The 25,334-nt window shown below is 39.4% G+C and overlaps 1 protein-coding gene across 1 annotated transcript in view; it reads right to left on the bottom strand.

Moving 5' to 3' along the window:
- The window catches only part of ANO3 (anoctamin 3), a 310,714-nt gene extending 285,864 nt beyond the window's left edge, over positions 1-24,850 (bottom strand). The window contains exon 1 of the mRNA XM_020977793.1: positions 24,697-24,850. Coding sequence (XP_020833452.1) covers positions 24,697-24,742 — 46 coding nt within the window. The 5' untranslated portion in view covers positions 24,743-24,850. The remainder of the gene's footprint in view (positions 1-24,696) is intronic.
- Positions 24,851-25,334: the final 484 nt, after the last annotated feature.

Genomic DNA, 25,334 nt, shown 5'->3' with positions numbered 1-25,334 from the left:
ATAAAACAGAAGTGAGCCAGTTACAGAGGTCAACCTACTAGCTCCAGGGAAGAATCCTCCTGGGGAAAGTACAAGTATCATCAGAGAAAATAAAACGGGGGTTATGCCGGCTCAAGCCCAAGCCTTAGGGAGTGCTCAAATACTGCAGTCACAGAATTTCAGAGACAGATTATCAGAGGCCAATCCAGCCCTCAACACAAGTCCACTCAGAATCACAGAATTTCTGACTTGGTAGGATCTCCAGCACCATCAAATCCAACTGATACTTGAAAAGGAAGCCCTGCTACCATATACCTGATAACTAATCACCCAGCCTCTGTTTGCAAATGTCCAGCAATGATGATGGTGATGGTGGTGGTGGTGATGATGATGATGATGATGATGATGACAAACATTTAGGTATCCCTTTGTAAGGCACTGTGCTAAATGCTTTAGAATTATGATCTAATTTGATTGTTACAATAATTCTGGGAGGTAGGTGCTATTATTATGCACACTTTATAGATGATGAAACTGAGGCAGAATATAAGTGATTTTTCCAGGATCTCACAGCTAGGAAGTGTCTGAAGCAGGATTTGAACCCAGATCTTCCCAACTCCATATCCAGACCTCTATCCGCTGCTCTGAGGCCAGGCAAAATAAATCTAATCCCTTTCCCACGTCTTATACAGCTCTTAAAAAACTTGAAGACGTAATCATATTTGCCTGAATTTTATTTCCTTTATATTAAATAATCCCAGTTCCTTCAACTGACCTCTGCTTACCAAAGCTCTCTTACCCTCCTTTCAACAGGCTTGAGTTCATCATGTCTTGCCTGTCCATTATCTCATTTGCTTTTTTTTTTGTTTGTTTTGTTTTGTTTTGTTTTGTTTGCGGGGGGCTTAGGCAATGGGGGTAATTGACTTGCCAGATTTGCACTCAAGTGGTCCTGAATCCAGGGCCAGTGCTGTATCCACTGTGCCACCTAGCTGCCCCTCATTTGCTTTTTAAACATCCCTGTGAGGTAGGTACTTTAAGTTAAAATAGGACCCATGATTTCATAAGCATACAATTAATTAATAAATTAACATTTATTAAGTACCTACTATGTGCCAGGTGCTATGCTAAGTGTTGGGGATACAGAAAGAGGTAAAAGACAATCCCTGTCCCTAAGGAGCTTACAATCTAGTTGGAGGGGAGCAAAGAACTTCTACAGAGCTTCCTCCACCAACTTTCCACTTAAGGAGGGTACCCAGGCCAGCTATGCCTCATTCCTTATACAGATGCACTCTAGACCTCCTGTACCATGCCCCATCACTTCACCCTAAAGTCTCCTAAATCCAGCCCTAAGATTTACAAATTGGATATGCTTCTGCCCCTGTGGCTTTCCCCTTTGAATGTACGACCCTCCGAAAACTTCCATTTATGTAAGGTGTCCAAGGCAGCCACATCTCATTCCTTGCCAGGCTGCACAGGACTTCCTCTACCAAGCACCCATGCCAAGTACTTTTGTCTACCCTCCTTTTTTTCAGCTTTCTTTTGTGTTGGCTTTCTCCATTAGAAATAACCTTGAAGTTAGGTACTGTGCATCTTTCTACTTGTATTTATATCCCCAGCACTTAGCCAAGTGCTGGCACACAGTAATTGTTTAATAAATGCTAGTTGATGGAGTGACTGATTTAGGTTTGTTGGTTACTGTCCTTCATGCTCGAGGAGAACCAAAATGACATGCTATGTTGAAGCCAAGGCACAGTGTCAGCACCAACACTGTCTTCCATTTATGTAAACACAATAACATTTCATGGATGCACCCTGGCAGTAAACACTGGCATTTAATGGACTATGTCATTGTAAGGAGAAGAGACAGACAGGATGTGAGAGTGATGAAAGTGATGTGTGATGCAGAATGCTTGACTAATCACAGACTTATCTTCTCCAAGCTAAATATTCCCATTCAACAAAAGTAGTAGCCCCAAGGCAACATGACTATCAGAAGACTTAAGGTCAACAACTTAGAGTGCTTCTCCAAGTGGGAACAGTTTGTTGCCAATTTGGAAGGAAAGCTAGGCCAACACATGGTTGCCAATAGTGGAGCAGAAAAGGAGTAAGCAGCTTTCAGAGGTTTGGTATACAGCACTGTATGCATTCATCCAGGCCGGAACACTCTTAAACATCAAGCTTAGTTTGACAAAATTGATAGGGAAATTCAGAAGCTGTTAAATGAAAAAGAGCTCCACAGGGTTTACCAGCAAGATACTTCATCCATCTCGAAGCAGATTGATTCTAACACCTAGATGAGTAGAAAGAATGTTGGGTTCTACTCTTTACTACCTGTGTGATGGCTAGCAAGTAACAATCTCTATGGGCCTTAATTTCTTCATCTGGAAAAATGATGGAAATTGGACTAAGCAAGGTCCCTTCCATCTCCAGATCTATGATCTTGTGAGATACAGTGTGGCATAGTCAAAGTCAAATGCTTTAGGTTTTGTTTTCCTTAAAATACAATTCAACATGGTATCCCTGAAAAAGAGGAGAATTGCAGAGTCCTATAAAATTCCTTAATGAAAAAAGTAGGTTTGTATTAAGTAAATACTTCATAGGAGAACCCCCCACCCATGCAGTCAATTACCTATTGATTTTTAAAGGCAGACATCTTCTAATGTCTTTGCCCACACACAGTTCTTACTTTGCTACTGTTGTACAATGGGCACAATTCACTTTTCCTGTAGTAATGGTCATAATAATAACAATTTATTATTGATTATTCATAACACATTTATTGTTGTTGTTATTAGTACTACAATAACTAGCAGAGAAATTACTGCTAGTACTACTACCACTCCTACTATTATTTCAACTAGCAGAAAAAAGAAATTGTGCCCAATTCATAATAATAGTTGTTGCTGTTATTGTTGTTATTATTACTAGAGTCACAAAGCCAACACACGTCAAAAGTAGAGCAGGAACTCAGAACTTCCTGACTCCGAGACCAGATCTCTATCTGTCTCTCTAATGAAACATTGCTGCATAGTAAAAAAAAAAAAAAACAGAAGATATAATGAATTTCTGAAGATTGAAGATTTGTATGAAATACTGCAGAATGAAATAAACAAAACCAAACATCAAGTTCCATGACGATTATGGGACTGTAAATCAAAAGATCCCTAAAAGGAAGTCAGACTCTAAAGAAGAAAAAAAAAATGAAGTTAACAGAGAAGAGATAATAAAACATAGGCTACTCCTCATAGCACAGAGATGTAGTACTACTAAAACAAGGTTATATATATTATCAGATATGGTTATTATTATGAATTTTTTCCTCTTAACTTTCACCTTTATTTACAAAGAAGGGTTCAAGATGATGATTGTTGGTGGGGAGGGCGGGGGTAGGAGGATCCCCTTCCAAGAAATAACTATGTTGTAAAGATAAAATTCATCAATAAAAAGTTTCACAAATATATATGTACATATACATATGTGTATGTGTGTGTGTGTGTGTGTGTGTATACACACACACACACACACACACACACACATTTAACAAACATAAATGCATAAATGTCAAAGACTAGGGTTGGAGTATAAGGGGAAGAGGCATCTTGGCTAAAACCAACAGTGACTCACCTGTCCACGCACATGGGAACTTGCTAACAGTGAGAGATACAGACTTAGCACTAAACCTCCATATGCAGCTATGAACTTTTCTGGGCGTAGAAGATACAGACCTAGAAAGAGTCTTTCATGGAGAGAACATAGCCCTAAACCACTGAATAGTAACAGCAGCACACCCATCAGCTTGGAACACAGCAATGAGAATTCTTATTCAGCAATCTCCTGAGGCTAGCTGTGAATCTAAAATAGCAAATGGTGCCAGGATCCATAAAGGGTCCCTGGAGTATAAAAGATGCTCTTATGTATTTCTTGAATGGAGGTAAGAGTAAGAGCTCCCATTTTCCATAGCATGTATGAGTTTACAAAATACTTAGCCTTGCCCACATGTAAACATTGCAACATTTATTGTAAGTCAAAAAGTAAATATATATATATATATTTATTGTTATAAAAATATATATATATATGTTGTTATTCCCATTTTACACAAGAGGAAACTGAGGTTCAGAGAGGTTAGCACACAGGGACTCATTACTCTTTCTACCACTCCACTATGGCTGGGAGAACATAGCTGTTCTCAGTTTGGAATTAGGCTTCGCCTAAATTTATCCCTAATAGAGGTCTCTTTGTATTTAGGTAATCCTCTATGCAGATGGAGGAATAGATACTCTCTGTGTACACCCCCCCCATTTCATTGACTGCAAAAGTAGTCAGCTTCTATGCAGATGTCTAAAATAACTGTCCATTCGTCAGAATGATGATAGTTCCCATTTCTGCAGAACTTTTGGAAAGCTCTTTTGTCAGTTACCCTGCAACAACCCCCTTCCTCCCCACCTGAAAATACTTAGTGAATGGCTTATTATCCCCTTGGTACAGATGGAGAAACCAAAGTTCTCAATTAAGTAATTTGCTCCTGATCCATCCCACAGCTGTTGGAGCCAGGATTTGAATCTATTTCTCTTGGTGCCAAGTTCAGGATTTTTCCCCTAGTCTATTTGCCCACGCATCTGGTACAAAAAGGCAATGAGGCCTATGAGGCTTTGTTTTTTTATTTTTATTTTTTGAACCTGAGCACCGGGCCAACTGTCAAATTGTTCCTTTTATTTTCTTTTACAGTCCAGTTACGTGCTTTGAAAACCCGATGAGGTCACATTTGCTTTAAGATATGAAGGGGCTTTAATGCTACAGAATAAACAACAGTACTCTACTAATTACCATATGTTTAATGTGTGTATGTGTATCTACGCATATTTATTGTAGAGTCTATATTGATATACGTACATGTAAGCTCCTTGAGTGCTGAGACTGTTCCATCTTTGCTTTTAAATCTGTTCAGTTAACACAGTACCTGCCCCATGGTAGGGGCTTAATAAAGGCTCACTGATTGATTGAGAAGGCAGCTAGGTGGTGCAGGGGATACAGTGCCAAGCCAGGAGTCAGGAAGACTCATCTTCCTGAATTCAGATCTAACTTCAGACAGTTACTAGCTGTGGGACCCTGGGCAAGTCACATCCTGTTTACCTCAGTTTCCCTGTCTGTAAAATGAGTTGGAGAGGGACATGGCAACCCAATCCAATTTCTTTTGACAAGAAAACCCCAACTGGGGTCACAAAGAGTTGGACTTGACTGAAAATAACTGAACAACTATTGCTTAAGACTATTTCTATCAGAACAACCTGATTCTACATTATGTTATATCATTGCCTTAAATCAACTGGGTATCCACTAACCACCCAGTTGTTGTTGTTGTTTTTAACATATGAATGACCATCTAGACTAGGCGTGGGGAACCTGAGGCCTCAAGGCCAAAGTGTGGCCCTTTGAAGGGGCAGCACTAGAGGACCTAGAGGGCCACATGTGGCCTGGAGCCTTCAGGTTCTCCTCCTCTGGTCTAGCCATTTCCTTGATGGGAATGGTCTGCTGAAAGACAAAGAATAGGAAGTAATGGTTACATATAACCTTATACTTCGTAGGCTGACATAAGACCATTTGAAAAGCTTCCTGGTGCTGTTGCAAAGCTAGTCACATTCTCAGCTCTGCAGCAGAGTTGGCTTTTTGGCATCTTAAAACAATCATTTTCTGTCATAGGCTTTGGTCTTACACTTAGGTCAACTTTAATATTTGGAGACTTTAGGCTCCAGAGTAGTCAAAAAAAATTCCATTCCTTTTCCAAAGGGGTAGCTCTGTAGATAATGTGGGCATCCTTGAATTCACCAGTCTCACATCAGTCATGACTTTGCCTGGTGTCATTGAAAAGCATTGTTGGAAACTATTTTGCCTTTCCTTATGAGTTCATCATATCCAAGTTGGAGGGCTGCTCAGGATCTCTTCTGCTTACAGGGCCCAAGGAAATGCGATGCCTCCTTAAAATGCATGCTCGATAAGATTAAGGTTGAACAGGTGCCAAAAATCCAATACCCAACATTCAGTCCTGATTACCAAGTGCTCCTTGGGTGGAAGGAAGAAGAACTGATGAAGCAGCATTTCCCCTGGACCTGGGCTTTGGGACCCAGCCCAGTCATTTTGATGGATGCTTGCCATCACAGTGCAATGAAGCTCGGGGAATGAATTTAAGATAGCCAATGATCATGCTGGCCGACAGTTCTCTGGAGTTTTCAGAGTGCTTTTGTAGACATTCTTCCACTTACATCCTTCTCCCATGCCTCAGTAGTGTGGGGAGGTGTCCCTGAGATCTAAATGTCTGTGCAAAGTGGGCATAAATTCTGGTTGTTCAGGTCAGCAATGGACCAGAGCTTGTCTATTACAGAGTTTAACACTAGAAGCTTGCCCACTGGGAGATGAATTCCTTTGGCCACAGTAACTCACAAAGGTATCAAGTTATGGATAGGTTGTGATGTACAGGAGTTGAGAAAGTCACCACAATGATATCAGGGTTTCCTTCAAAACATAGCTCAAGTACCATCTACTAGTGACCCCTTTCATGATTCTTGATCAGTCAGTCAATAAACACCAAAAGCCTGCATGGTAGAATCCAGGCAAGGAGTGTAAGCCGGTGGGAAATGAAGAACTGGCCAATTGTTAGTATTCCCCACCAAAATCACTTTGGATTTGCCCTGTGATATGGTTTCTATTTGGTCAGCTCGGTGGTGCTACAGTGGATAATAGAGTGCTGGACCTGGAGTCAGGAAGACTCATTTTTCTGAGTTCAAATCTGGCCTCAGACATTTACTAGCTATATGACCCTAGGCAAGTCACTTAACTGTGTCTGCCTCAATTTCCTCATCTGTATGGTGAGCTAGAGAAAGAAATGGTAAACCACTTCAGTATCTTTGCCAAGAAAACCCCAAATGAAGTTATGAAAAGTCAGACATGACTGAAAATGACTAGCGGCCAGAGAGATCAGAAAAGTCCTCATGTGGAAGAAAGTCATCCTGGACCTGAACCTTAAAGCAAATCAGAGAATCTAAGAGGAGGAGATGTGGAAGTAATACATTGTAGGCATGGGGCATAGCAAGGGCAAAGGACAGGTGTGGGAAGTGGAGTGGAGGATCATGGAACAGGCCAGTTTGACCATTACCTGCATTTTGCTGTGAACTGCTCCTTTCACATATACAAATACACTGAAGATACATTTTTTTTTTTTTTTAGCATGGACAATATCAAGTAAGATGAGTATTTTCATCAGCAAAGGTTATTGGTCTCAAAACACCCGTGATTTAGGAGTTAGAGCCTCAGGTTTTTTCCAGAGGCACATAAAGAACAAATGACTTGTCTCTGGTCACAGAACCAGTGAATGTCCTAGTTAGGGTCTGAAGCCAGGTCTTTTTGATTTTAACCCCAAATACTCTACGTACTAGAACACATTGACATAATTCATTCATATTAGATTGCAAGTAAGCTCCACCCCTACCTCCCATAGTACTCTTTGATCTATTCATTATTAATACCTCCAACACTGATCTCTCAGTTATGAAGAAGAAAAACAAAGTGACATTTGTATGTAGTCTTGGAATTCTGTGCTTTATAGACACATAGTATATAATGAAACCATGAATATATTTCTTCTAACATAGCCCTAAAACTCTTAAGTGTAAGACTCTTGAGGGCAAGGGCATTGTCATCCTCTGTATCCCCTACTATCCTAGAGCACACATATTGACTTCATTAGTGGGTGAAAGAGTCAATAGATGGATGAGTAGGATTATGTTTGATGGGAAGGATGGGTAGACTAATAGACAAATGAATGAACAGGTAGGTGAGTGGGTGGATGGATGGGATAATGAGTGCCTAGGTGGGTATATAGTTGACTGGACAGATGGTTGAGTGGATGGTTAGATGGGAAAATGGATAAATGGGTGATTCAATAGGTAGACAGATCAGCAGATAAATGTACTAGTTTCTTTATTTGATAAGCTCACATTTTTCTGATTTTTCACAAAGCACAGTGGTCTTCATTGAGCTCAGTTTTCTAGGATACATTAGGAAATGTTACTACTAAAACTAACAAAGTATATCAGGTTAAAAATTACTATGATCATTTAATTTTTGTTCAGAGAGATGATAAACCTCTAGCCCAAGTCAACCAATTTTTAATGTGTTATACAAGATGAAGGATTAATATTTATAATTGGTAATATTTTTGCCTGAGTCATATTAATCAAGAAATCAACAATTACGTGTTATGCACTTACCATGTACCAGGCATCACACTTAGTACCAAGCATACAAAAGGGCAAAAAAAAATTATTTACTCAAAAAGCTGACATTGTAATAAGGAAGACACCATGTAAAGAGATGGATATATACAAGATGTCTAATGAATAAATAATAGTGAGCAGGTATCTAAAAGGGAAGGATGTAGTAGCTGAGAGGATACTGGAAAAGGCCTCTTGCATGAGGCAGTATTTGAGTTGAACACTGAAGGAAAATAAAAGTTTCTAAAGGTAGATGGAGATAAGGATGGTATCTCAGGTATGGGAGAGAGCCAGTGCAAAGGAATGAAGAGGAGAAATGAACTGTCCTGTTCAAGAAACTTCAAGTCAGGTCGCTATCTAGACTTGGGAATCATTTACACAGAGATAACTGAATTCATCCATGGGATTTGATGCAATTACCCAGTAGGGAAGTATTGAGATTAAAAAAAAAAATAAAGTCTAGGACAGAGCCCTGGAGGATACCCAGGCTAAGTAGGCATGGCACAGATGACACACCAGAAAAAGTAAACTGAGAAGGACCAAGGAGGCAGGTAGGAGGAGAACCAGGAGAGTGGAGGGTTAGGAAAACCTTGAGAAGAAGTAGATTTGATATAGCATTTGACATATTAGACAGAGAATCTGACATATAGCATTGTGACATGGTGGTGTCACATGATACATAGAGGTTAAGGAGGATGAGGATTGAGAAAACATCATTAGATATGGCAATTAAGAAGTAATTGGAAACTTTGGGGAGGGTCATTAAGGTTGAATGATGAAGCTGGAAACCTGATTGTGGTTCAAAGAGGCTCAAAGACCAATCTTGAAAATTGATCATTTTCTCAGGCTTGTACGTACAAAATTAAAAAGATACAACTCTGAGAAAGGAATTGATATACCTCTTCTGAATGAAGGGCAGTTCTCTTTTTATATGATAATAATTAGCATATCTGATTGTAATCAACAAATATTATTTTTCATTAACCTTAGAATCCACCAATGTACTTAGGAGGCAAAAAAACACTGAGTCCTTCTGAGGGTGCCACAGTAAGCAGCAGGAGAATGGGGTCAGAAAGGCTAATAGCCTAAAAGCCCCTAAACACCAATTAGAAGCAGTTTCTAACTCCTGAAAAACATTAGTTGCAATAGTTCATTTTCAAGGGAGGTCAGAAGATGTTGCTTCTCTCCTCCATGGAAACAAGGCTCTAAGTGGTGGTCCAGTAACCTAATCAGCCTACAAAAGCCTGTCACACACATAAGAGAATACAGAGTGAAATTTGGAATCAGAATACACTTAAGTTTGTAACCCTTTCAACACTTAATTTGTGGTATGACCCTAGGCAAATCACCTAACCTTTCTGAGCCTCAGTTTCCTCACCTGTAAAATGAAGGTAATCATGCTTATTACATTATAGGGCTGCTCTGAGGATCAAAGGAAAAATTATGTCAAGAGCTTTGCAAACCTAAAAGCACTATGCAAACATTGGCTGTGATATTTACATTGGAAAGGCATAGAAAACAATACTGTTGTAAAGACCTGATCATTAAGCAGGGATTGAACAGTGACCAGGTGCTGAGATAAGTGCAGGGAATTCAAAGGAAATTAAACAAGAACAATAATAACAAAACAAACAAGCAAAACAAAACTAATGGTAGCTACTCTCAAGGAGCTCACATTTTAATGGGGGAAACAATACTTCACAACTATATATATGTACATATATACATATACATATTCATACACACATATGTACCTAAAACATACATATGCATGTATATTTATATGTATGTGTGTGTGAGGAGAGACAGACAGACAGAGAGACAGAGAGACAGAGAAAGACAGAGAGACAGAAAGACAGAGACAGAGAGGGAGGAGACAATCTCAGTGGGATTGAGATGACAGGGAAGGCTTTCCTTGTTTCATGTTAATAATTATTAATCCCTTTCCCCATGATGCAGGTTCATTTCTACCTCTCTAAGGGTCATGAACCTTGGAATCTCCTTGTTTGGGATTGATGGGGAGGGAGAGTCGATATGAATGGGGACAAGGGAAGGCCTCTTCTCAAAAGCCATTTCCTAGAAGAGGGGTGAAAGCACAATCCTCATTGTTTGCTGACCCCTTCCCTTTCTTCTCTCCCTCCCCTTCTCCTTTCCCATCCTCCCTTTCTCCTTTCTTCCCTTCCTTCCTAGTAGCAAGTAGTATTGGAAGATATTATGGAGAAGCTACAGGTGGAGAGGAGGCAGAAGGTGGTGTGGGGAAATGAAGGGGAAGCAGGCCATCTCAGATACCAACTTAGCCCTTCACTGATGTTTCCAGCTCCCTAGGAAACCCATCCAAAAGTACACTCCAATTGCAGATAGACTGTCCCATCCTACTCCCTATCCTCCTTGACCTAGGGCCTCCCCGGAACAATACTTTCCATCTATTCTCTGTATAGCTTACGTGTGTAATTGTTTGCATACAGTCTTCCCAAATGGGCTGTGAACACCTTCAGAGAAGAGGGTGGGGTTTTCATTTATTTATTTATTTATTTTTGTAGATATCCAGTACTTATCACAGTGAGTCACTAATCAAAGTCCTGTCAGCTAACTGACTGTCCAAACCTTTATATCTGAGTCAGGAGTTTAGAATAATTTGAGCCCAAAACTACTTTGGGGAGATGGGGATCGTACTCACTTAGAAATTTCTGAGCTTATTTTCAGTTACTTATAATTGGCTTGTTGGATTTTTTTAAAACTGTTTATGGCTGCTCCTTCTTTGAGTCAGTTAGCATGATGAACCGCTGAATGCCTAGATGTAAGCTAACCTTCAATGTTCCCAGGTTTTTAACTGGAGGGAGGCAGTGAACCAAATTGGTAAATGTGATCAAAAGTCCCCCCACAATTTCAACCCATCTGAGAGAATCCAGAATTGTTGTTTAATCATTTTTCAGTCATGTCCAACTCTTCATGACCCTATTTTGAGGTTTTTTTTGGCAAAGATACTAGAGTGATTTGCCATTTACTTCTCCAGCTCATCTTACAGATGAGGAAACTGAGGCAAACAGGTTTAAGTAACTTTCCAGGAGTCACACACCTAGAAAGTACATGAGGTCAGATTTGAACTCAGGAAGATGAGCTTTCCTGACTCCAAGGCCAGCACTCTACCAACTGTGCCACCTAGCTGCCCTCCAGAATTGGTAGGATCCATAGGCTTCAGTCACTTAATCTGAATGGGCCCAAAAGCCTCTAAGTTAAGTCTCTCCTCATTTCTGGCAAGAGTTAAGATTTAAAACTGCAAGCTATTTAGCACCATCCATTTCACCTACTCATATATGGGACAACTGGAAATGTGTCATCCTGAATTTCCAAAGGCCTAGGGCAACTTCCATTACTCAGAAAGCATGATATCAAAAATATGTTCCATGGTAGAAATTTAAATGTAACATTTTAATTTTTTAAAAATCTTACATCATACTATTGGCCCCATTGGACCATGTATTTTTCTTGGCTTGCTTTTATAATTTCTTATTATCATTTAGGATTCTTAAAAATATTAAAGAGAAAGAGAAAAGGTCCTCCAAAAACTCATCCCAAATTTATTTTGGATCAGCATTTTTTGAGTTTACTCCCTGACACTCTTATGCAATAACAAAAAGTGATTTATCCACCAACCTAATAGACAACTGAATATTAAACATAAAAACATAGCATGATAGTGACTTGTTATTAAACCATTTATATTTGAAATCTGTATAATTTATCAGATGGCATTTTCCATTTACAATATCTGCACAGAATCTTAAGAAGCCAAATAGCTTGATAATAAAACTGTATCATGACCTAGCAGCCCAAACAGAAACCGTCCTTCAGCAATAAGCCTCATGGAACAGTTCAGCTTTCAAGAAAGCCAGACAGCAACTGAAATCCATTGTTTTTCTTTTCCTGATTTGAATTATTTAAAATCCTGCAACTATAGACAGAGGAGATAGTACTTAAAAGTCTCAGTCATTTTCAAGTTCATAAAAAGAACTGACGAAAACAACTACAGTGGGAGAAGAGGAAGAAGGAGGGCAGAGACAGGGAAAGAAATGCCATGTACTAGCGATTTAGACTTTGAAAACAAACCTGAAGTTACAAAATATAAATGGACACATAAACATTAGTCTTCATGTTGCCCCCCTAAATCTGGTTAAGAATAGAAATGTCTTAACAATAACTTGAATATTTCTGTTCACACAACATCAATTTAATAGAAATATTTGAAAAATGAGACTTTGGCAGGAACTATGAATGACCAAGCACTGAAACTTAGATTAAAAGAGGATATATTGATGAGAACAGGAGGAAGAAAAAAAAGAGGAAGAGGGAAAAAAGGAAGGAAAGAAGGAAGGAATGAGGGAGGGAAGGAAGAAAGGAAGGAAAAAAGGAAGGAAGGAAGGAGGGAAGGAAGGAAGAAGGAAAGAAGAAGTATTTTTTTGGTCTAGTGTTTTATACATTTTTCAGAGTTTGAAAATTTTGGTATTCCACAAGTACAACAAAGTAGGTGTTTCATTCTATCACTGTTACACAGACATTTGAAAGTTTAAGGTTATGCTAAATTCATACGCACAATAGTTTAATAATATGATTTTAAAATAAGCAGACGAACTGTTGGGATCTGTAAGGATGTAGAGGACCACAGGCTGCTCATGAGGTCTCACTGATGGGCGGAGGCCCCTCTCGGGTGATTGATCTGTGAGAAAGATTGCCTGGTTCATTGTTCCATTCTATGCATCTCTAACTTCCCTAGTTAGTCATTAGTCATTAACAGTGCATTTGTGATTGGTGGTAGATATGCGCACGGATTGTGCGTGCACTATCCTTGAGCACAGCATGGGTTATACGTCATTGTAACTTGAGAAAGAGTTCCTGTTATTTTACTATATAAGTAAGTGCTTTGCTAAAAATAAACGGAGTTGCTGCCATCTTTTCTCCTGCCTCATCAATACGTGCTCGGAGTGGAAGATCAAGCTGGTCTTGATTCTTCAGGTGATTGGGAAATCCTAGGTCCTAGGTAGACTCTCTAGCCGAGTGAACTAGTCGCGCACAACAACGAACCAGGGTGATCGTCATGGCTGAGATTGTACAGGACTCAGGCAACACAGGGAATCTGTAGTTTTCACTTACATTTGATGACTTGCCAGCTTAGTGAGACTTAGAAGAACTTGGAATCTGCTAATTTTGCTTTCAAGGACCCATGGTCAGCTTTGTAGCAGGGTGGGGTGATAGAGGAGCAAATGAACAAGGAATGGAGGCTGTCCAAGAATACCACTGCATAATCATGTAGGGCACCAATGACTTTGTGAAGGAATCCAAACGATAGATGTTCTACCCTTTCCCCGCTGCCCCATTTTATCCTTGATTCTCCTTCCTTAAGCATGACACTATTTCAGAGAGAATCTCAAATTTTCAGATTTAGAATTCTCTTGCCAGAGAACCCACTGTACAACTGGAATCAATTCAACAAACACTTATCAAATGCTCACAGAAATGCTAGTATCCTCTGGATGCTGTCACCAGCCCTTGGAGAATTGGTATAACACACACACACATATGTATGTATATGTAAATACATAGATACATACATATAATGTCTCTCAAAGACTGAAAAATACATCTTCCTTCTTTCATTCCCTTGTTTCCTTTTTTCTTCCTTTCTTTTCCTCTCTTTTTCTTCCTTGTATTCTTTTCAACTTATCCTATTTCAATCTAAGGCTAAATGTTTGGGCATTCATAGTTACTGCCAAATACACACACATACTCTACATAAATATATATGTCTGTCTGTATGTATCTGTTTATATATGTATAGGAATATAAATATGTATATACACATACATATACTTATGTGTATATATGTATACACACATATATGTAATGTCTAAATATATAATATAAATATGCAATATATAATACAATATATAAGCATGGTGTATGTTTATATATATGTATATATATATATATACATATGTATGTATATATATATATATATATACATATATAATTTGTTTTTATTATTGCAGAGCAAATATTTGGGGTGGGGAATACTCTTGGTTTTGAGCTTCCTGTTATATCAGCACCATTTGCTACATTCAGCAGATGGGTTTGGGCCCACAGTGGCTTGGAGCTACAACTACTGTCTAGCATGGTTAAGGCTGAGGCAGTGAGGCCCTTCAGTTTGCGACCAAAGCAGTGAGGCAGCAAAACTGGGCCCAGTTCTTCCTACTTTGAGGTAAAAGGAGTAGTTCTCATCCCTTGAATGGCTATGACTAAAATAATAGAACCCTTTTTGTTCAGAAAGAAGAAGGAGGAGTTACTGTTGCTTCTGGCTATCCCCTGCACCACAGGAAAACATTAAGAATGAATTTTCTTTTTCTACACCAGCAATGTCGGTGATTGCTTGTGAAGAGTGCTGTACGTGAACAGAAGCAGGCAATTCTTCTGCTGAAGTGCATGGAGTGTGGGATTTCCAAATACAACTTCATGATTCTACTGATTCTTGTGTGGCTACCTTTCTACTGATAAGGGAATGAGGCTGATGTTCTGGGGGAGGTCAGAGGAAGTGAAGATCACTTCTAATTACTTAGTTTTGTTATCCCATTGTAAATCTGCCTGACTGGGCCTGTCAGATCTCAGCTTCTTCTAAGACTCTATTATGATATCAATATTTTTAGCTATGTATTCTACTAAGGCTAGAGAAATATAAACATTTGCCGGAATGAAATATGTATGATGCCAAAATCATGGTTCTCATTGGAGAAATCATGCCATTGGGTGCTAGTCATAGGTAATCCAGTCGACTCTATCCCCACCCATTCTACTTCCTTCATTTTACATTTGAGAAAGCTAAGGGCTATAGATATTGGGCAGCTAGAAGGTACAGTGGATAGATTGCTGGGCCTGGAGTCAGGAAGACTTTCTTCCTGAGCTCAAATCTGGCCTCAGACACTTAGTAGCTGTGTGACTCTGAACAAGTCCCCTGCCTGCCTCAGTTTCCTCATCTGTAAAATGAGCTGGAGGAAGAAATGGCAACCCACTCCAGTATCTTTTCCAAGAAAACCTCAAATAAGATCATGCAGAATCAGACACAAATGGAGTGACTGAACAACAACAACGACAGTAACAGTAACAACAGCAACACAGATATTAAGTAACTCAGCCAGCATCCTAGCAGGCAGCACGTGGCATAGACAAGATTTGATCCTGAGGGCTCTGACTCCATCGTCAGCACTCTCCACTGTGCCATGTTACTTCTATCTCTAAATCCAGCCCCTCCACACCTTTGTAAATATCCTTCACAAAAGCTTCGTTCATATCCATTGATGACTTCGTTCTTGGGGAAATTGTTCTTGGTTTTCCATGAACGGGTCAGATTTTTACAAAAGATATTTGATGCAAAGATTTTTTCCCCAATTGTTAGCTTTTCTTATCATAACCGCATTTATTTTTTACTTTAAAGATTCTAAAAAATATTTGGCAATCAAATTGTCTATTTTATCTCTCTTAGTTAAACATTTTCCCCATGATCATAGATCTTAAAGGTATTTCCTTCTATTCTCCTTTTTTTTATTTATATAATGTTACCTGTATGTAGGTCTTGTATCCATTTGGAATTTATTGTGATATATAGTATAAGAAAGTGATCAAAGATACTTTCAGTGAAAGTGCTTTACGAGTTTTATAAGTAGAGCAGGGATTCCATCTTCCCATATTCTAGTGACTTACGTGCTTGGCTTTATTAAACTCTTGCCTAGTTTTGGGTCTTGCCAACTAGGCTATTCCACTGATACACTTTAAAAAAGAGTACTAAATAATAACAGTTTTCAGAAGAAATTTAAATAACCAGTAACCATATGAAAGAGTATTCCAAGTCATTAAATATTGGAGAACTATAAACACAAACAATTTTAAGGTTTCACCTCATGCCCATCAAAATGATAAAGATGACAAATTATGGAGATAGTGAACAATACAGGAGATGTGGAAGATGGGTACACTAATACCCTTTTGGACCAACTGTGAATTGGCCCAACTATGCTAGAATATAATCTGGAATTATATGAGAAATGACACCAAACTATTCATGTCCATATTGAAGAAGAAAGCTCACAACTGAATATATACCCCAAGGAAGTCAGAGTGATAGAAACAAAGTTCCCAAATATAATAGAATGATCATAATTATGGTAATAAATTGTGGTAGTACAAAGCTAGAAAGAGAAGTTATGCTGTGGGGGATGACTGAACAAATTGTGGCATATTCACATATGTCCTATTACCATACTCTTTAAAATGAAGAATATGAACAGGGGAAGAGAATAACCACCTATTGTGTGCCAGGCACTCTGCTAAGCATTTTTAAAATGTTATCTTACTTGAAAACTCTGTTGGGTAGATGCTATTTTTATCCCTACTTTATCCAGGTTTTTTTTCTTTTTTCTTTTTTCTTTAGGCAATTGGGGTTAAGTGACTTGCCCAGGGTCACACAGCTAGTACGTGTCAAGCATTTGGTCTGAGGCTGGATTTGAGCTCAGGTCCTCCTGAGTTCAGGGCCGGTGGTCTATTCACTGCACCACCTAGCTTCCCTATCCCCTTTACAAATCAAAAAACTGAGGTTAAGTGACTTGCCCTGAGTCACACAGCTAGCAAGTGTCCGAGGTGGGGTTTGAACTGAGATCTTCCTGATTCCAGTCCCAATGCTTTATCTGTTGTATCACCTAAATGTCTAATATGAGATAAAGGATTTGTATTTGCTGATGCAAAGCAGAGGAAGCAAAATCAATGGAATGAGATGACTTTTATTGTTTAATCTTTTCAGTTGTATCTGACTCTCTGTGACCCCATTTGGGATTTTCTTGGCAAAGATAGTGGAGTGGTTTGCCATTTCCTTCCCCAGCTCATTTTACAGACGAGGAAATGGAGGCAAACAGGGTTAAATGATTTTCTAGGGGTCACACAGGTAGTCTGTGTCTGAAGGCAGATTTGAACTCATGAAGATAAATCTTCCTGACTTCAGTCCTGGCACTCTACTCACTGCACCACCTAGCTGCCCAAGTAAGGTGACTATTCTGTAAATGCAAACAACCCTAGCAAACAGCTGACTTTATACTGTTTGCAGTGATCATATTGGTTCTGGAGAAAAGAGGATGTAACATATAACACTTCTGAAAATAGATGGTGACCTTGAATGTGGAAGTTTGCATGTGCTTTCAGATTTGGCTTTTCTGTCAACTGCTTTTGCTTAACTGCTTTTCTTTCTTACATAGAAGGAACTGATGACAAAGGTGAACCTATTGAGAAATAACACTGGTGTTGCTTCTCCTACCCATCCCTCTTTCTCCTCTCATTAGGCCACTACACTACTTCAGGCAATCCCATTATTTACATCTCAGCTATTCTACTGCCAAAACCTCTTACTTGTTCTCTCTGCCTCCAGTCTTTCTTTCCTCCATTCATCCTACATGTAGTTTCCAAATGGATATTCCTGATGATGAATATCATTTCCCTGACCAAGTACTCCCTGTAGCCTCTAAGGATAAGATACCCACTTGTCTCCCTGCCATTTGAAGTTAGTTCCATCTTTTCTTTTTAGAATGACTTCTCTTGGGGGCAGAGCCAAGATGGCAGAGCAAAAGTAGTGACTTGCTTGAGCTCTCCCCCAAATCCCTCCAAATACCTGTAAAAATGTCTCTAAACAAATTCTAGAGCAGTAGAACCCACAAAAAGACAGAGTAAAAGAAATTTCCAGCCCAAGACAAACTGGATGGTTGATTGGAAAGGTCTATAGTGCCAGGCTGGAAGAGATTTCAGCATGGGCATGAAGGCAAAGCCCAGGTCTCAGCAAACTTGGAGCAGGCCTCAGGGGACTGAATCATGGGAAACTGTGGCAGTTTCCAGATTTCTCAACCCACAAACACCAAAGACAACTTAGAAGGTCAGTAGGAAAGGTTCACTGACCACGGTGAGAGAAAAGCTGGGTCTTAGCCCTAGTCCAGGTGCAGCCACGGCTTCTGCAGCTCTCAGCCCACAGACTGAGGGGAAATCGAGTGACTAATCAGAGGGGTATTGCAGGGATCTCTTCACTGATGCTGAGGCAGGAATCAATCTTTTGCTTTGCTCATGCTTGGATCTGGGTCGCAATTCTGGGTGGCAATCCTGGGTTGAGGAGGAGTGCTGGCATGGTGGGGCTTATAGTGGCTGTAAAGAGGGAATACTCCTCACAGTTCCAACGTAGAAAAGAGTGCTTATGGTTAATCATAGACCAGAGCCCAGGCCAGGAAAGGAGTAAACATCTTGCCTTTGATCATACCACCTTGGAAGAACTGAAAATTTGCACGTCCCTAGAAGTATCTCTGAAAACAGCTACACAAAACCCCTGAAGCTTGAGACAGTACATTCTCCACACTGGAAGCACACCCCTACCTTAACAAAGAATTTACAACTCAAGTAATTGGCTGGGATCATGAGCAAACTTCCAAAAAAAGTCAGACCATACAATATTTCTTTGGTGACAAAGAAGATCAAAACATACAACCAGTAGAATGACTTCTCTTCACTCTGTTTTGCATCCTAAGTTCCAGCCAATCTGGCTGACTCTTGTTCCCCATGAATAACATTCTTGTTTTCATCTCTGTGTCTTTGTAAGAATTTCCTCTGTGTCTGGAATGCTCTTCCTCCTAATTGCCTTCTCTTGGAATCCCTAGTTCCCTTCAAGGAACTATAGGAAGCCTTTCTTAATCTCCTGGTTAGTAGTGATTCTTCCAGTTCTAAAACTGCTTTGTATTTTCTTTGCTTTTGTCTCTCTGTGAACATACTGGTTTTTTTTTTCTGATAGAACAAAAACTCTCTGAGGGCAGAAATAGTTTTCATTTTGTTTTTATATTCCCAGCACCAATCACAGTGCTTGGCACATAGCAGATGACTAATAACTTCTTGATAAAAGTAATGAAATGGAAAAAGAGAACAAAACTTTAAACTTTGTAAAAAAAAGAGAGAAAGAGAGAAAGAGAGAAAGAGAGAAAGAGAGAAAGAAAGAAAGAAAGAAAGAAAGAAAGAAAGAAAGAAAGAAAGAAAGAAAGAAAGAAAGAAAGAAAGAAAGAAAGAAAGAAAGAAAGAAAGAAAAGAACCCTAGAAAGTTAAAAAACCCACAGACTTAGCCAGGATCAAGTTACTGAGGATCTGGGCTGAGATCTTGGCTTATACTTAAAGCAGCTTTTAAGTAAATGCCAAGATCTCAGACTAGATCCTCTGTCTCCCAATCTAGCACTGCTTCTATTATACTAAAAACATGAAAAATGCAGTGTACCCTATCCATAAATAGCTTCTTGTTGTTGTCAGTCATTTCAGTTGTGTCCAACTCTTTGTGACCCATTTGGGGTTTCATTGGCAAAGAGTGTTTTGATACTTCCTTTTCTGACTCATTTTACACATGAGGAAACTGAGGCAAACAAGTTTAAGTGGCTTGCTCAGGGTCACACAGCTAATAAGTTTCTATGGCCAGATTTGAACTGAGGAAGATGAGTCTTTCTGACTTGAGGACTGGTACTCTATTCTGAAGAGCTCACAACGTTATAATACTGAGGGCCTAAAAAAGATGGTCTAGATCTTATTCAACTTCTTCAGCTACAAAATCCTGAAATTCTTCAAGAATTCATTGCTGATTGGACTTGCAGTTTTCCCTAAAGATAGTCCATACAAAAACAGCCATCATGAAGTAGGGTTACCATTATGTTGTTCTTTTTGTATCTCCAGAGCTTAGTACAGTGCCTGTATACAGTAGGTGCTTAATAAATGCTTACTGACTGACTGCTCTCCAGCCCTCTGTATGAATTGTGAACTCATGAATTTTTTTGTTTGTTGGTTTTTGTTTAGTTTTTGTTTGTTTTGGGGGTTTTATTTTCATTTATTTATTTATTTTTTGCAGCTAGAGGAAATGCAACAGGGTGAGGGCAGCTGTGGGTGTGGATAACATTACTCTGGCCAGGTCACAGGAGATTAGCATGCATTTGTGAGCATATTCCCACCCTGCAAACTCTGCAAACTTTCTATTTCATGCATCAGAGAACATTTTGAGAAGAGGTTCCATCAGTTTCACCAGAGGAGCCTTCAGGACTCAAAAAGGAAAGGCATGAGCATTTCAACTGATCATCTCAGTACTTCAGTGTGTGTGTGTGTGTGTGTGTGTGTGTGTGTCACGCCTTTCACTGTGATGGAATAAGATTCAAAGGAATGCCCAAACTACAGAACACTGTTTTGTTTTGTTTTTAAGTAACTGAATTCAAGAGCTATTTCAGCAAACTTACATTTAACTTGAATGATCAAAAGTTATCAGTATTTCCTCAACAACTAATGGACTCCTACCTCTGCTACCCAATCCTCATCAGTTTACAAATAGCAAGGCTTTAGAAAATATGTTATTTCTGTGAATTGCAATTCCTCCAAGTTCATCTGGGGATCATTTTTTGCAGCAACAAGTAACAGAAATAGAGTATTTTTCATTACGGTCTGTCCCCATGTGATATTTTGCTGCAGTGAAATTTAAGAACAGGGAATGCATTTGATACCATTTAGGGATTTTGCCTAGGATGGATTGGGTCAATTAGAGTCGCAGCCATTGGGACTTAGGAACCAGGCTTAAGACAGGCTTGGTAAAGTGGAAAGAGTGTTAGATTTGCAGTCAGAGGACCTGGGTTCAAATCTTTACTCAGCTGCTTAATACTTGTGTCATCTTCGGGAAAAAAAATCACTTTTCATTTCTTTGGACCTCAGTTTTCTTAACTGCGAAATGGAAGTGGAATTGGATTAGAGAGCCTCTGAGGGTTTTTCTAGTCCTAAATGTATAACTGAGGGGTGAAAAACACATCAAAACTCCTAATGAAATTATGGAATTGATTATCAAGTCACAGGCTTTGGATGTAAGAGGAAGGTGATAGTGGAGTTTTATTCTAGAAGGGAATTTAGATTTAGCTTGCACTGTTATAGAAATATTGTCCCTGGAGAGAAATGGATAACAGCTATGTCCAAGGAAAAGGAAATGCTCAGAGTCAAGGGAAAAGGGAATCCCTAATAGACTTTGATTTCTATTCTATTCAAGAGACTTACCTTGGACATATATATGTAGGGGGGAAATTGCTGCCTATTTCAACCACTAGGTCCTTATATATTCCTGCAATTGGGATTTGGGGAACTAAGGCTAACATGAGTTATTTGTGTTAAAACATGTGAATGAAGAACAGAAGTCATGCTCCGTGGAGTTAATTCCTCCTCTATCCCTGTCCATAATGTTCTCTTTTTCCCTTCTTTCCCTAGATTTAATATCTATTAATGAAAATTATGTATATTTCTGGGAAGGATTTGGGAGCCAAAACATGAAGAATTCATGTACTATACCTTGTTTCTTTTTGAAGATAAAAATGGTATCTATGTATCTTACAGAAGATGGAGAGTTTTAGACTCATAACACCATGTTTTGTGGCATGCCTCAGTGTTTCTTAGAATGGAAACATGAAATTAAATTTAAAAAAAAGTCTCCCACAGTAACAAAGTGAATCCTAGAAAGGGTCCCTAAAATCACTCCAATGACTCCTTAAGAGGCAAAGAAAATGAGGTTTTCTCTAAGGACAGTCTCCTTTGGATTTAAACATGCTATCTTCCCTGAGAGAATGTAAGCTCCTTGAGGGAAGGGAAGATATCAACATGGTCTTTGTATTCCCCTCAATGCCCAGCAAAATGTCTGGTTCATAGCAAAAGCTTAAAAAATATTTGTTGAGACTTATCTGGGAAGAAGCCTCTGTTTCCTCTGAAATACTTTTGGGAAAAGGAAAGGGTTAACAAAATACTTTTTCTATAAGAGACTCTAGAAGACTTACCATAGTTAGCCCAAGTGACCTTTAAGGCTCAGCTGGACTAACCTCCTCATTTACATATATGGAAATCAAGACCCTGAAATACTAAATCACTTGTCCAATTAACTAGGAAGATTATGTGATGAGATGAGAAATGAGATGAGAAAACAGGCCCAGAGAGTAGAGGTCAATCATTCAATCAACAAGAATTCATTAAGTACTATTTCTTATTAAGCATTATATTAAGTGCTTACTTTTTACTAAGCACTTAGGAAAAGCCAAATAATCCCTGCCTTCAAGGAGTTTCTGTTCTAATGGAAGAGACAAAATGTGTGATGACACTCATCAGGGTTTTGAACCCAGGTCATCTAACTTCTACTGTGTATTCCAAAGGCATTAGGATCCACATTTAACTCTCTGTCCCATCTCTCTCCACTCCCCTAAGCTTTATTATGGTACACTGGAGGAAGAATGGATCTAGAGAAGGCAAGCAGGTTCAAATCCCCGTTCTGCTACCAACTGACTGACTGCTTGCAAGATTGTGGGCAAGTCACCCCTCTTGCATTCAGTTTCTGTTCAGCTCTAAATGTGTGATCCTATCATTCCATGAATGGTGTCTGCAGCCTCAGACAGGTCCAGAAAGATGGAGCATTTTGAGAAACTGGACATTCCCTCCTTGCAAAATGACTGTATATTGATGTCCCTAGGCATCCTAGGCAGGGCTACACACCAACGATTACTCAGACCCTCACTCATAAATCTAATTACATTTTCCTTCAGCTTCTACATTTACTGTTTTGCTAAAGCTGCCTTTATTAAACAAAACCAAACCAAAAAAAAGAAGAAACGCTATACACCAGGGAGTAAAAAACACTCCAAAATTACATCTCCTGGAAACACCATGGAGGTGGAAACATCATGGAAACACCAAGGAGGGCCAGCATTTACATGATTGTTCATTACTCCTTCTGAACAGTAACAGATTGATTCAAAGTTGGCCATTATTTGCTATAATTAAAAAAAAAAACAATAACTACATGTATTCCCACAGAAAAAGTTGTTCTAGGGGCCATTTAAAGACAGTCTGTCTTTAGATATAAGTGAATCATAGATGTGGATCAGAAAGGAATAGGATATTTCTGGTTCTTTGGAAAAAGCAAGTAAATTATTTTTTCTCTCACAATACTATTCATAAAAATAAAGTAAAATCTTTGTCTAAAAGTACTGTATTTAAGTTAAATAAGATCGAGCTTTTGAGACAAATAAAATGTAAAATGTACTGGGAGTGTTGGTTTTATAAGTGGGAATATAGTTATAGCCATATGGCTCTGTGTGTGTGTGTGTGTGTGTGTGTGTGTGTGTGTGTGTGTGTGTATGCGTGTGGTATCTCTAGCACCCAAGACATCTGAAAAATCCCAACTCTTTGGAAACTACCTGAGAGCAGAAACTTCCTGAGTGGTGGTATGGCAGATGCCCTACAGATCTCTACCCTTTACCAGTGAGATCCATTCATAGAAATGAAAGATACTAAGTCAAATGATGATAAGTGAATAAATGCCAAGAATATAATTAAGAAAATACAGGTTATATAATTATCTTAGAACTGCTTTTTTTTAATCTAAAATGCTTTATTTTACCATTCTGTAAAGATACTGATGCACATGAAATGGAGCAACTTTATGTCTAGTGTCTATATTGTCACTATAGCTACTTTAACAAAAGAGTAATGATATTGGTTAATAAAGACATTTGGGCAACCTGTCATTGACAGGCAAGGGAGAAAAAAAAAAACCTAAAAGCCATTCAAGCAGTATCCTTAACAGTTTTGCAAATCAAATGCCTGGATGAAAGAATGCAGTGATTGAGTGACATTTGAAATCATGTTTCCTTTCCTCAGCATTGCAGGGGCTGAAGATAAATTACCGTGCCATGCATGGCAGGGAAAACACAAGGCAAAAACTTGAAGAAGCCCTGGCTGAAGTTCTCAGATGCACTTTAGAGGGGCGTATTGATCAGACTATGGAAAACAGACTAGTTTGGAGGATCAAGCTTTGCTCTCAGACAGAATAAACTTTTCTCAAAGAGCTGATGAGTTCCTAGCTCTGACGACACACCTGCTCACAGACACTTTCTAAGACCGCATGTAGCCTGAAAGCATAAGATGTCTACAGTGGCTTCCACACTCTTGGTTAACCCCCCTTTAACACCAGGCTCTGGCAAATACCACTCAGGTCCCCTATTCAACAGCTCCAGAACCAAATGGACATGCCAAGCTATGCCATACATCCTTTTTGGTTTACTGCAGTAGTCAGAGGAAATGGCACTTGGAAATAAGGATACTGTGACAGGAGATTACTTAACCTTAGGCACAGTGAGGAATCTCAGGAAACCACCCTTAGTTATTGATGCGGCAATAAGAGACCCTTAATTCAAAGACCCAGAGTTGCTTAGTTGTCAGCTTCGAGGAGCCAAGTGAGGAGCTCTGAAGGGATTCTCCTGTCAGAATGAAGGGCATGCAGACCTAATAAAACAACCCGGGGAAGGGAGGTAGAGGGAGAGGAGTGGAGACTGAGGTTCTCACTAACCTTTCTGCTGCTTAAAGGATTGGATCGACCCTGAGTGGTGAACCATTTTCGTTCAGCTGAGCTCCGGGGAACTCACGCCAGTGCTGCAGGCAGAGAGCACTTCGGAACTCCCCAAGATCGGGAGCTTCTGGAGCTGTGGGCAACCCAACACCTGCTTTAGCAAGCGCTCTGCTGGAGAGGCTCTCCTCCTCACCGTTGTCATAGAAACCAAAAAGGGAGGTCCAGCGTCCCGACTCCCCTTAGTGGATACTTTGGGAACAACCCCCAACATCAGTAGCACGCAGACAGAGCCAGGAAAGGATGCTATGCATGGTGTAGGCTTTCACATCCTAGGAAAAACATGCGTAGTGCTCAGCCTTGGGTTATAAATAAAATAAAGGCAGCCAAGCAGGATGGAAAACCTCCTGAAAAAAAAAAAGTCCTAAAAGTTGATTTGCTTCACCCCGGGAGGATTCAAACTGAGCCCAGATAAAATTAGCTCAGTTCTACAGGAAAGCCAAGATTACAGGTTTGCAGCGGCATACCTTTGGAAGTAGAAAGAAATGTATAGGCCAATCCATTAATTTTACTGATGAAGAAACAGAACTCTGGGGAGGGGAAATGATTAATATCACACAGGACGAAAGTAACAAAGCCAG

Source organism: Phascolarctos cinereus, unplaced genomic scaffold, assembly GCF_003287225.1.
Source record: "Phascolarctos cinereus isolate Bilbo 61053 unplaced genomic scaffold, phaCin_HiC Scaffold_9;HRSCAF=440, whole genome shotgun sequence".
In the NCBI taxonomy this organism is placed as follows: Eukaryota; Metazoa; Chordata; class Mammalia; order Diprotodontia; family Phascolarctidae; genus Phascolarctos; species Phascolarctos cinereus.
Note: the sequence above shows the minus strand (reverse complement) of the source record. Positions and strands in the feature narration are given on the sequence as shown.